At 43.0% G+C, this 13,998-nt stretch overlaps 1 protein-coding gene across 1 annotated transcript; it reads right to left on the reverse strand.

Annotated features, from left to right (window-relative positions):
* Nucleotides 1-1,811: 1,811 nt before the first annotated feature.
* Nucleotides 1,812-10,222, reverse strand: LOC125347738 (disintegrin and metalloproteinase domain-containing protein 1b-like). Its single transcript, XM_048340711.1, has 2 exons — nucleotides 7,176-10,222; nucleotides 1,812-1,838 (listed from the first exon to the last, which is right to left on the reverse strand). The coding sequence occupies exons 1-2, from the start codon at nucleotides 9,471-9,473 to the stop codon at nucleotides 1,812-1,814; spliced, it is 2,325 nt and encodes a 774-aa protein (XP_048196668.1). The 5' UTR covers nucleotides 9,474-10,222.
* Nucleotides 10,223-13,998: the final 3,776 nt, after the last annotated feature.

The following is a 13,998-nucleotide window of genomic DNA, read 5'->3' on the forward strand; positions in this document are numbered from 1 at the left end:
TCATTGAGAAGCCTGTGTGCCCATGGAGTGAATATGGTCTAGAGTGACAGGAGCCATGCTGGGGCAGTACTGCTGCTTTTGATACTACTTCTGCAAATGTGGATTTATTCAAACCAAATACCTATGCCATTTTCAAGTAACACCTCCCAAAATATGTCTGCTGTCCCAAATTTAACTAATGCCACCACCAGGGCAGGCAGCAATGCTCTCCGTCAACCACCAGTTTCCTCTTTCTTTGTTCTCTCTATATATCTCCACTGTTAGAGTCAGGCCAAGAATGTCTCTACAACCCCATCTTCTATGTCCAACTCAAATGGCAAAACAAGCAGTCCAATGTAGTGAGGAAGATTCAGGCCCATATCAGCCAGCTTACACAGCTTATGTCATTAACAGATAATCTGGAGAAGTTCAAATTTGATTACTTTCAAAGTGTATGTGAAAGGTTTGACATATGCTCAATGTTGATACTGAGTCTTCTGGAGTTTTATGTACCAAATGGTGAGAGATCACATCTGAAGTTGAGATGATTTCTCAAATGTGGCTTAAGAAACATGGACACTGGGGCTGGGAATGTGGCCTAGTGGCAAGAGTTCTTGCCTCATATACATGAAGCCCTGGGTTCAATTCTTCAGCACCACATTTATAGAAAAGGCCAGAGTGGCGCTGTGGCTCAAGTTGGCAAAGGGCTAGCCTTGAGCAAAAAGAAGCCAGGGACAGTGTTCAGGCCATGTGTTCAAGTGCCAGGACTGGCAAAAAAAAAAAAAAAAAAAAAAGAAAAAGAAAAGAAACAAAAAAAGAAACATGGACACTAAATTTCTACTGTAAGAATAGTTTTTGTTGTTGTTGTTGTTGTTGTTGTTTCTTTTTTTGGCCAGTCCTGGGGCTTGGACTCAGGGCCTGAGCACTTTCCCTGGCTTCTTTTTGCTCAAGGCTAGCACTCTGCCACTTGAGCCACAGCGCCACTTCTGGCTGTTTTCTGTATATGTGGTGCTGGGGAATCGAGTCCAGGGCCTCAAGTATATGAGGCAAGCACTTTACCACTAGGCCATATCCCCAGCCCAGAATAGTTTATTTTTGTTTTTCCCATCCTGGGGCTTGAACTCAGAGCCTGAGCACTATCCGTGGCTTCTTTTTGCTCAAGGCTAGCACTCTGTTAACTTGAGCCATAGCACCACTTCCAGCTTTTTCTATATATGTGGTACTGAGAATTGAACCCAGGGCTTCATGCATGCTAGGCAAGCACTCTACCACTAGGCTATATTCCTAGCTCCAAGAATAGGTCTTATTTAGTTAAGTGCAAGATGTGGGTAGAGGTTCCATTACCACATTTGTCTCATTAAATATGTAAGGCTGCCAGATACCTGTGGCTCCTGCCTTTAATCCTAGCTACTCAGCGGCCTGAAATCTGAGGAATGCAGTTCAAAGCCAGCCCAGGCAAGAAAGTCTGTGAGACTCTTATCCCCATTTAACCACTAGTAAAGCAGAAGAAGTAGCATTGTAGCTCAAAGTGGTAGATCACAAAGCCTTGAACAAAAAAGTGCAGGGAAGCCAGCACTGGTGGCTTATGCCTATAATCCTAGCTACTCAGGAGGCTGAGATCTCCAATTGACTACTCAAAAACTGGAAGTAGTACTGTGGCTCAAGTAGTAGAGCACTAGCTTTAAGCACAAAGAAGCTCAGGGACAATACCTAGGCTTGGAGTTCAAGCCCCACAACCGAATAAATAAATAAATAAATAAATAACCAGAGCAAAAAGGGCTGGAGCTGTGGCCTAGCAAGTTGGAAGCCCTGAGTTCAAATTCTAGCACTGCCTATCTGAAATAGATGAAGACAAACAGCTAAAAAGAGATAATCAGGGGGCTGGGAATATGGCCTAGTGGCAAGAGTGCTTGCCTCATATATGAGGCATGAGGCCCTGGGTTCGATTCCTCAGCACCACATATACAGAAAATGGCCAGAAGGGGCGCTGTGGCTCAAGTGACAGAGTGCTAGCCTTGAGCAAAAAAGAAGCCAGGGACAGTGCTCAGGCCCTGAGTCCACGACCTAGGACTGGCAAAAAAAAAAAAAAAAAAGAGAGAGATAATCAGGTCTGGGAATGTGGCCTAGTGTTAGAGTGCTTGCCTCACATACATGAAGCCCTGGGTTCAATTCCTTAGCACTACATATATAGAAAAAGCCAGAAGTGGCACTGTGGCTCAAGTGGCCAAGTTTTAGCCTTGAGCAAAAAGAAGCCAGGGACAGTGCTCAGGCCCTGAGTCCAAGCCCCAGGACTGGCCAAAAAAAAAAAAAGATTGACTGAAGCAGGATATTAGGCAGTCCTTCTTAGCTGGTCTGCATTTCCTGAGCAGGTCTGTCATTATCCTGCAGGTCAACAGAATTGTATGGATTAGGAGGAATGGGAAGTAGCAAGCAGGCAGCATAGGTGTACAAGACGGTCCAGGAGAAAATACTGTGTGGACTATATTTTGATTTGTAGGGTTTTTATTGGTTTTCTACTTATAATAGCTAAACCAAAATTAAAATCTTGGGAAGATGGTAAAATGGAGGAAAAACAGAAATTATTACCAACAGGTCAAGAAATACTAATGAAAAACAAGTAATTTAGAAGTATGACTTGGTAAGCTTGCATTCTACTACTAAGCCACATTCCCAGCCCCAGTGAGGGTGTATCTTTGTGGCTAAAAGCATCGTGGAGCTTACATTATAATTGCTTACTATTTTATTGCTTCATTGAAGAAACATTTCAGTGAGATTTTTGCACTCCCAGAACCACTCAACCAGTTGACAAAATGCTTGTTAAAACATTGTCCCTTTGTTTCCCCCAAGCCTGGAGAAAAATCTAGAGCCTACACAAGGCTTTGCTTTGGGGAAACACCAAGCTGAAAGTGCTTTGGGGAAGCACCTTGGTTTTGTTGGCTTGAGATAGCCTGGAACAAATGGAGCAGCAACAGTATGGAGAAGAGGGCAAAATTCACCCTCTGGGTGAATACTTGCTACCAACACAGATGAGAGGAACCTGTAAGCTTTCCGCATTATGCCCCAGACACATTCAGGAGAGGACTTGGGGAAATGGACTCATTTCTTAGATAAAGTCACACAGTCTGGGAGACTGCAGTCACCTAGAGTTTTTGTTTTTGTTTTTGTTTTTTTGGCCAGTCCTGGGGCTTGGACTCAGGGCCTGAGCACTGTCCCTGGCTTCTTTTTGCTCAAGGCTAGCACTCTGCCACTTGAGCCACAGCAACACTTCTGGCCATTTTCTGTATATGTGGTGCTGGGGAATTGAACCCAGGGCCTCATGTATATGAGGCAAGCACTCTTGCCACTAGGCCATATCCCCAGCCCCTCACCTAGAGTTTTTGTTTTGGTATTTTTTTAATTGGGTTTTACTGTGTGTACAGGCTGGCCTGAAACTGATGATTCTCCTGTGTCAACCTCTAGTATGTTGGGACTATAGGCAAGTACACCACAGGCAGCTTTCCACAGGGCTTTAAAAAAACTGCCTGGGGGCTGGAGATATGGCCTAGTGGCAAGAGTGCTTGCCTCGTATACATGAGGCCCTGGGTTCAATTCCCCAGCACCACATATACAGAAAATGGCCAGAAGTGGCGCTGTGGCTCAAGTGGCAGAGTGCTAGCCTTGAGCAAAAAGAAGCCAGGGACAGTGCTCAGGCCCTGAATCCAAGGCCCAGGACTGGCAAAAAAAAAAAAAGAAAAGAAATAAAGGAAGGAAGGAAGGAAGGAAGGAAGGAAGGAAGGAAGGAAGGAAGGAAGGAAGGAAAAAAAGAAAGAAAGAAACTGCCTGTTGGATCTGGAGATTTAAAATCCCATGTCATATCTATCTACTCACAAATCACTGTGAACTAGGTCATAGCTTTACATGTTCTTCTCCAGGCCCACATAAGTATATTGAAATCGGTCTCTCCTTGCCATCATCTGTCTGCCCTAATAGGTTTCAACAGTCTCTGGATGTGGTTTAGAGACTTTTAGAATTTTACAGTTTGTGAAAATAGCGATATTCCATAGGAGAAAAGATTTGGTTGTACAACATATGAGATTTGAAGAGCATGGTTGGAAGGCATTCTACCTAAAGGGGAGATATTGGCCCTTGTTATTTGTGGTGGAGTCAGAGTATTAAAGGCATTGTTTTGCCTCAGAGGATGAAGTGGCTGGGACTAGTGGCATACAGCACTGTACCCCTCTTGTCTGTTCCTATACTTTTCCAGTTTTTTATTTTTTTGGCCAATCCTGGGCCTTGGACTCAGGGCCTGAGCACTGTCCCTGGCTTCTCTTTGCTCAAGGCTAGCACTCTGCCACTTGAGCCACAGTGCCACTTCTGGCCGTTTTCTGTATATGTGGTGCTGGGGAATCGAACCCAGGGCTTCATGTATACAAGGCAAGCACTCTTGCCACTAAGCCATATCCCTAGCACCTCCAGTTGTTTTTGTTTTTTTTTTGTAAGACTTTGTGCTTGAACTCAGGGCCAGCATCCTGTCCCTGAGATTTTATGCTCAATGCTGACAGTCTACCACTTGAGCACAGTTCTACTTCTGGGTTTTTGGTGATAAATTGGAAATAAGAGTCTCACAAACTCTCTTGACTAGGATGCCTTCCAACCATGATCCTCAAATCTCAGCCTCCTGAGGAGCTAGGATTATAGGAATAAGCCAGTGGTGCTCCACTTGCCTCCCTTTTTAAGGTTGGCTTTGCTTAAATCATCCAGTTGTTTAGTATCTATTGACCATCTCAGGCAGCTGGTTCTACAGAGCTGAATGATGATCCTAGCTTGCTGTTCAATGCAGTCCATCTCTAGCTGGGGAAAGGATATCTTATGATCCTAATGACTACACAATCCAGTAGGCTCTTGAGGTCAGTGTTCACTTGTAAGGCCTTTGTTTTAGTAGCCACTGAGAAAGCAGCCATGTTTCTGGCACAAAACCAAACCAAACCATATCATTATCTTCTCTTTTATACTGAAGGAAAAGGCTCAACAGGCACTGGAGATCATAGATTCAGTCACACCAGCACAAGGATTGCAGGCTCCAGCGCTTACTGTCTAGGCCAAGAGCAGCATCTGTGATGTCTGGGTCCTGGAGTACCACGCAGAAGTTTCCTTGGGATTGAGAGGTTTCCTTTGGTTTGGAGGTGGTGCTGGGGAAGCACCCCCAGTTGCATGTGTGCTGCTAGGTAAGGACTCTGCCACTGAGCTACGAGATGGAAATTAAGACAACTTGAGTTTTCACTTAAGACAATGAATGTCAAAGGCTTATTAACACCATGCCTGGCACAGAATGAGCAGTATTAATAATATCTTTGCTCTGTGCCCTCTTCCCAGAGAAGTAACTCCCACCTCCAGAGCTCTGTAACCTGTGCTGGAAAGACTCCACCTGATGGTCACTCACAGGATATTAATGTAAATAAACACTTTCTAAAACAGAAAGGAGAAGCATTTTAATTTCATGCATTTTCTCAGCACTGTTGAGTACTATAAAATAGTTATAATAAGTTTTATAAAACTGGTTTAAAACACAGTTTCCTATCTCTACTCTGGGTGATGTTCATTGGCTGTGAGATACCTAGGGGTGTGAAATTCATCACTAGAATGTAAAAGTGGAAGGAGACAGAGCCTGTCCTATAAGGAAAACGTTTTGGATACAAAAAGAACATGACTGTAGGGAGCACCTGGAAATTCACATCTGTCACATAGCACAGTTGTCAGATTTAAATGGCAATACTTTCAGCATTGGCTTATTTTTCTTTTTGTTATTTTGAGATAAGGTATTACTTCTGTAGGTTGACTTTAGCCCCAGTCTGGTGTTAGACCACAATCACCACAAGCCCTGCTTAATGCTACCCACTCTCTCTGTTTTATTTTTGTTTTGTTGGGAGTACTATGGTGAATCCACAGTTTTGCCCATGGTGGACATTACACGTGACCACCTAAACTACAGCCTGTAGAGAGTCTGGCCAATTTTGCCTAGCTGGCCTCAAGCTTCTGGCCCTTGTCTTCACATCCTAAGTAGATGGGATTGTAGTTGTGTGCACCCATACCTGGCTCACGGCTAGCTTCTTAACCTAGATAACAGGGTTTTCTTCCTTATCAGCCATAACCCCTCCAACAGAGCTGCAAAGCTCAGTGGCCTCAAAAAATACTCTCCATGGAACCTGAATCCATGTCTAGTAACCTAGTGTGATTACAATATTATTTATTCATATTTAAAAACTTCTTGCTTCATGAAAACAAAGTTAGAGGTTACATTGTAGTCAACACATGAAAATTGCCCTTATGTGATAGGTAGTTAGTTGTTCCTTGAATCAAAAAGCTTTTTTATTTATTTTTTATTTTTTGCCAATCCTGGGCCTTCAACTCAGGGCCTGAGCACTGTCCTTGGCTTCTTTTTGCTCAAGGTTAGCACTCTACCACTTGAGCCACAGCGCCACTTCTGGCTTTTTCTATATATGTGGTGCTGAGGAATCGAACCCAGGGCTTCATGTATATGAGGCAAGCACTCTACCATTAGGCCATATTCCCTGCCCTTGAATCAAAAATATTTGTGGTAGTCGTAAATTGTATTACTGTATATCAAACAAGGTACATGGAAGAAACCATGTCCTGAAAAAGAATTTGCATTGACTAAAGCAATAGTCCAAAGTGACAAGGATATTGATGTCCAAAATATATGTGATGACTTCAAATGAAGTATGCAAAAGTCAACGTACTAAGGCATTTGATGTGTTAATAAGCATTTATTTACTAAATGAGTAATGAAAGTAGAGGAATCAATCACTCCTGACACATGAGTATACTTTCACACTATAGAGCTTCCAGTCAGAGACCCTAGGCCCATCAGTTCCCACCTAACCTGTTTCCCTGGCCTTCTCATCGTCACATGGTGCTTGAGGAGTTGGGTGTGTTGGGCTTCATTTTTAATCTTCTAACACTAAATTGTCTTTTTCTTCTGAAGCTTCTGGCAGGGGCATTTTAAATGATTCTTCTGAAGGCACCTGTTCTAGAGGAATCTGTTCAAGGCTCTTTGTAGGAGCTACTGGAACCTCTTCGGGGATCTCTGGATGAGCTGCTCCTTCTTCCTTCTGAACTTCTTGTTCTTGCTCTTTTTCTTCTTCTTCTTCCTGTTCGTATTCTTGTTCTTGTTCTTCTTCTTCTTCTTCTTGTATTACTTCTTCTACTCTACTTTCCCCACCTTTAATAATGTAGATGAGGCCAATCATTATACCCATTACTATTAATGCCATTACTATAATTAATAGTACTAATTTAAAGTTTTGAACCACATTGGTTCTTTTCATAGCATTTTTTGCAACTCTTTCTTTGGGGTTAGCAGGTGGGCCACTGTCCACACTTCCGCCATATCCTCTGTTTATGCAATCTGGAGGTGCAGTGCCAGGCTTACAGTGGCAGTGCTTTAAATCATTGCAAACTCCTCTTGAATTACACATTGTATTTAAATCACAGCTAGGCCTGACTTTGGTGGTATAAATACAGTTATGATTTTGACAAGTTTTCCCTTCACCACAAACAGTGCCTAGCCAAACATCTCCTTTATCAGGAACATGTTCATCCTTAAATCCATCCAGGCTCCAATAGAAGTCTTCCTGATAAGGTATCTGAATAAGTGTTTGACTGGCTGTGATTTTTGGCATTAAAGTAACACCCATACATATAAGTTTACCACACATTATATTCTCTTCTGAACATTTTACATAGCGATCTGGAGACCCAGAGACACGACCACAGTGTCCAAATCGGTCTCCTCTGCTGTTCATTGCATTGTATGTTTCTTGTGAGGCAGATCTTGACATATTCCCAAACACAATAGTACACTGACCATTGTGGTCCATGCAATGACCACCAAGACAATAGAAATAATTATTACACACAGATCCATCTTCCATATACCTGTCTGCAGGGCAACTTGCAGATGTTCCAGAACAGTACTCTGGGAGGTCACACAGTCCAACTAGAGTACGACAAAGGAACCCCTTTTGTCGAAATTGACAGTTGGCACAGCAGGGTTCATTACTACACTGTGCATTTTTCTTCAGTTGACAGTTTGAGTCACAGCACTGATTCTTTTCACATGAATCTCCACAGTCACACTGCTCCGATTCCTCTATCACACCGTTTCCACAGGTAGCACCCCTACCCTTGCGGCTTTTGTGCTGTGGCTTGTTAAACAGACAGGCCCCTTTGTGTTTGTGAAGGAAACGGTAGAAGTAGTCAGAGCTGCAGTTGCTGAAGCCATGTCCTTTGGTGATGTTTTCATGCATGAGGCAAAAGTGCTTACCTTTACAAACGCAGGCCGAGTGGTCATGCGGAATGCCCAGGTTGTGCCCGAGCTCATGGACCATGAGTGTGGCAAAGAGGAGGACATCTTCGTGATGGAAGGATTCCACAGCCGCCGCAAAACCACTGGAACAGGCCCCACTGAGAAATGCCTGGCCCATGTTCTCTCCGGGATGATGCCCGACGATCATGTGGGCCACATCATGCCTCACACGATGGACGAGCTCCTCTCGCCGCCAGCTGTTGAAATTCCTGAGTGTAGCCCACAGGTCCACCGGCACCTCTATCAGGTCACCCTCGGTCCAGATCTCCATCCCAGCCAGCACCACCTTTGTATTGAGTCCCCTGGTGAAGCTGTTGGCCAGAGCAATGATGTCCAGTACTCCCCGGACTGTGTCATTGATGTTACTGCCCCACATCTGGAACCTCTGGTAGTTGACCACCACAAACATCTCCACATACTTGGTGTGGGACCACAAGTAGGACAGCAGCTGGGGGCTATGAGGCTTCCGGCTCTCTTGCTGCCGGCCAGTGGACACCACTGGACTGTGTGTGGACGCCACACGGCAGGAGGCTGGGGCTTGGTGTGCCATGGTGTACAAGACATGTTCAAACTGTTGGGAAGACAGCATGGGCTCAATGCCGTAGGACGTCTCCTCCTTAATCAGGATGCCCCTGAGGCCTGAACAGATGTTGACAGAAACAAAAGAACGTGGCACTCCTTCGATGTAGCCTTCATAGTGGCAGTCCAGTGAGAGCCAAGGCGTTGCTTGCTCCAGGACGCCACTGTGGTAACTGTAGATGGGAAAGCCACTCACAAAATAGTCTGTCTTCACCTTCAGGTGAAGCAGCTGCTTCTGGCCTTGCATGAATAGCATGTAGGATGCCTGTTGTTCTGGCCCTTTGCCTCTCTTGACTGTCAGACTCTCTGGGATGACTATTTCATAGGAAGAGCCATGTACCGACTCCAGGTCACACTGTATGCTTGGGAGAAGAAGTACCCCCAAGAGCACCATGGCAGCCAACCTGACACACCAGTGTCCCGGCACTAGTCCCAGCCTCCATCCCTTCATCTGGGGAGCCCAAGTCTGAAACATGACCTTAACTGCTTGTGTTTTCCACAGAGAAGGAGAGATGGAAGCTGAGACTCTCAGTGATGTCACCACTGGCATGGCCCAAATGAATCCGTTGATAATGCAAAAGCAGGGCCTGTGTCCATCAGCAGCACATTGCCTGACAAGCTCTTCTGGGACTCAGGCACTATCCTCAGATGTGGGCTGACCCCTTGTGGGCAGTTGTTGACCAACACTAAACTCCAGCCTTCAGGCTATGTCTTTTCCTATTCCTGTTTCTCACCTGGCCTTCAGTAGTATCTACAGGACAGGAATTCCTTTCAACAGCCACAGTGTGAAGTTCCCTGGCAAAGTTTCTTTTTATGTTCATGGAGAGATGAACCGAGAAGAAGGCTTGGAGTGGTTGAGCGGTACAATCTCTCTAATTACACTTTGTTTGGTCGAGGCCACACCGCTCCTGATATCCGTTAATCTGCTCATTCTTTCAAATCCAACATTCTGGCAAGTGGCCCTGGGGGGAGGGGATACAGATTCTCTGGGGATCTCTGAGCAGGACAGTGTTCTCTGTTGCCCACTGCCTCTTCCTCTTGTCTAAGGGTTTCAGGATGTTGTTTCCCTGTTCAGTCCTCTTTTGTCAGTGACTTAGTAGTTTTCTCCCCCTGAAATCATGATGGTCCAAGTTTTCCTCATTATTTTCCTCATTGTCCTTAGTAAATGGATTTAGGGATATTTCTATCTGCTTGTAAAAAGTAATTCCTCTCTACTAAGACATTTTCCTAAAGTAGACATAGTGTTATGTGTGTTGTGTGGTCTTATTTGACATGAAAGCAGGTCAAAGTTCAATTTCTCTCAACTGCTTCAACATAAGAACAGAGTTTATAGTAAAAATGAACTGTGATTAATCAGGTTTTGACAATAAGTGTAGGATTTGTAAAAACTCTAATTGTTTCTATATTAATAGTGACATTGAGTTGTAATTTCTGGTTTTTCTCTCTTTGAACTCAGGCCTGTGCCTGAGCTTCTTATGCCAAGGCTAGCATTCTACCACTTGATCCACAATGCCACTTCTAGCTCTTTCTCTTTACGTGGTACTGAGGAATGGAGCCCAGGGCTTCATGCATGCCAGGCAAGCACTCTACCACTAAGCCCCATTCCCAGCCCAAGATTTGTGGTTTTTCTGTTTGCTAATGTTTGTTGTGTGTAGTTGTAAGGATTAACACATGGGCATTTCCCCTAGAGTCAGGCCTGCTACTACTGAGCTACTGTCTCAGCCCTTTGTGTCTTGAGACAGCATCTGAGAATGTAACTCAGTCTAGCCAACTCAAACTTGCTATGTAGCCCAAGCTCACCTTCAACTGGTAATCATGCTGCCTCAGCCTCCTGAATGCTGGGGTTGGGTTTGGTCTTGATGTTAATTCCTTGCTATATCAAAGCACTAAATTTACAAAGCATGAGAAGCCCTGTCTACCGATAACTTACCCACCAACTTACTCAAGCATTTATTATCTGTGTATCTAAGGGTATCTAAAATGAACTGTATTTCATTTTACCTTGCATACAAATAATTTCATATCAAGTCAAGTATTTATAGTCTAGAACCTTTAAAATCAAGCTGTGACTACAGGGAATGTTTGACACATGGAAAATGTCCTGCCTACTTCACTGAAGAATGGGATGCTGCCATAAGATCTCTTTTTAGTTGATATTACTTCATTGTTGTAGAGATATTACAATCTTTCATTAGCTTCTAGCATGAGAAGTGGCATGTTGAAACCCCATTTAAAAATTACAGCAATCAAAAAAAAATAAAAATTATAGCACTAGCTTGGTGCTGGTGACTCTTGCCTGTTATCCTAGCTACTCAGGAGGATGAGACCTGAGGAAGTTGGTTCAAAGCCAGCCTAAGCAGAAAATTCCCTATGAGACTCTTATTTCCAGTTAACCACTCAAAAACCAGAAGTAGAGCTGTGGCTCAAAGTGGTAGAGTGCTAGTCTTGAGCAAAAAAGAGCTCAGGGACAATGGCTAGGTCCCAAGTTCAACCCTCCTGACAGAAAAAAAAAAGAATATATATATATATATTAAAGGTTGGTAGAGTATTATATCAAAATACAGCTAATTAATTCCGTTAGTGGTAATTCCTTTAGTGGGGTGAAACAATCAAGACCAATAACAGAGGAGGAGCATTCCACTTTGTACGTTAAAATATATAATTTCAGGGCTGGGGATATAGCCTAGTGGCAAGAGTGCCTGCCTCGGATACACGAGGCCCTAGGTTCGATTCCCCAGCACCACACATACAGAAAACGGCCAGAAGTGGCGCTGTGGCTCAAGTGGCAGAGTGCTAGCCTTGAGCGGGAAGAAGCCAGGGACAGTGCTCAGGCCCTGAGTCCAAGGCCCAGGACTGGCCAAAAAAAAAAAAAAAAAAAAAAAAAAATATATATATATATATATATATATATAATTTCAATGAAATTTCGAATTCTCCTATTGAAACATGTTTTCTTCAATAAATACATGCTTATACACATAATGATACACAAGACTTGATTTGACATCTTCACTGTCAGTCATTCCTTTGTCATTTTTTTGTATATGCAAGCAGGTTCTAGGGATTGAACCTGGGTGCTGCCTCTGTGCCTTTTGCTTAAGGCTAGTGGTCTACCAATAGAACTATTACATCTCTGCATCTGTCACATCTGGCTTTTTGTGTGTGATTAGCTAAAGTCTCATGGATTTTCCCATCTGGGAACCATAACCCTCAGATCTCAGCTTCCTGAGTAGCTAGGATTACAGGTATGAGACAGTAGCACCTGGCTTCAGCATATTCTTTCTATTGTGTTTTCTTTCATCTTCTCAAACTTTTTTTTTTTTTTGCCAGTCCTGGGACTTGAACTCATGGCCTAAGCACTGTCCCTGGCTTCTTTTTGCTCAAGGCTAGCTCAAGGCTAGCACTCTACTACTTGAGCCTCAGTGCCACTTTTGGCTTTTTCTGTGTATGTTGTACTGAAGAATCAAACCCAGGGCTTCATGCATGCTACGCGAGCAGTTTACCACTAAGCCACATTTCCAGCCCTAAGCTGTCTTTTGTGGATGTGTTTTCAAAAGTAAATGTGTGCTAGGAGTATGGCCTAGTGGTAGAGTGCTCACCTAGTATACGTGAAGCCCTGGGTTCGATTCCTCAGCACCACATATATAGAAAAAGGCCAGAAGTGGCACTGTGGCTCAAGTGGTAGAGTGCTAGCCTTGAGCAAAAAGAAACCAGGAACAGTGCTCAGGCTCTGAGTTCAAGCTCCAGGACTGGCAAAAAACAAAACAAAAGTAAATGTATGCCAAGCATTTCTCCCATGTTTGCCCAGAAATATTAGCACAAAGACATATATTGTTCTACATAAAATCTAAAGACATTTTGATAAAAATCTGAATATATTGAGTAATAATTTCAATAAAGATGGTAAACAGATCATGAAAGAAAACTGGATACTGTAAGCTAATACTGTACAAGTACTCTTACAAATATTAGGTTTCCACAGTTGTTATGCAATACAATTGAAGGAAAATATGCTTATTTCCACTTATGCATGGATTTTGTGATGTTAGTAAGCCTAACTTGTACATTAAGGCAAACCTTAATACAGGCACCTATGAATATACTTATCGCCACTTTGAAGACCAAACAATACTGAGTCTCATGGAATCTACTATTTTTTTCAAGGAATTCTGTCCAGAGTAGGATCCATTTTTTAATTACAACAGCTGGGTGTCCTTCAGGGTTTTTCAACATCCAGTATAGTGCTCAGCTGGACATGTGTAGACACAGCTTCCATTTTCCAGTGCTCGGCTGGGTCAGAGTTGGAGAGTTATCATATGAATTCATCTTGAAGGGACTAAAATCATAGGCAACCTGATTCTCAAGAGTAAAAATAAGTATCATTTTGGATACCATTTTATGTCACACCAAAAATTCACAGAAACTCATCCCATCCCAAGTCTTTAGAAGATACTGAGATAGTAAATTTCCAAGTTATTTACTGTGCATTCCAGTAAGTTCCACTAAAGATTAACAAAGGCAATTCTTGCCTTCCTTTTCCCATGCCTCTGACCTAAGATAGCAACACCACAAGTTATTCACATGCTATAGAAACAAGGGCAGACATTTACTTGCTCTAAACTGCAACCTATATGGTTATATTTCACTAAAATTTAAACTCAACAGGCCCTGAATTCAATGCTCAGCTAGGTTTTTAGAAAAAATTTTAAACATGTGTTTTCCTCTAATGGCTTAGATTTTGCTAAGTTGAAATGTACTCAGTGGATATTGAAGGGTTCCTATTTATAAAAGCTGTAATCATTTAAAATTATGGAATCCTACTTCAGATACCTTGAATGGCATAGCCTCCAAGAGTCTTTGTAATAAAGTAGTTCTTAAAAGATATTGTTGTTTTTATCATATATATTCCCACAGTCAGTTCCACATACATGGGGCATACTAACCAAATGTCACTGTGAAAGCATATGCTTAGAAAACATGGGAGCATTAGAAAATAAGTGAGTTCTCTGGATGGGATGAGAGCCAGAACTTGTCTGCGCGGTCTTCTATTACTAACATACCTACCTAATAAAGAA

This window comes from Perognathus longimembris, chromosome 3 (assembly GCF_023159225.1).
Source record: "Perognathus longimembris pacificus isolate PPM17 chromosome 3, ASM2315922v1, whole genome shotgun sequence".
In the NCBI taxonomy this organism is placed as follows: Eukaryota; Metazoa; Chordata; class Mammalia; order Rodentia; family Heteromyidae; genus Perognathus; species Perognathus longimembris.

Bases quoted from the DNA above. Each gene is read 5' to 3' on its own strand.
- LOC125347738 (XM_048340711.1), bottom strand. From the start codon at position 9,473: ATGCCAGTGGTGACATCACTGAGAGTCTCAGCTTCCATCTCTCCTTCT. The intron at 1,839-7,175 runs GTAATACAAGAA...ATCTCTTTTTAG, and splicing joins GGGAAAGTAGAGTAGAAGAA to CTGTTTGTCTTCATCTATTT.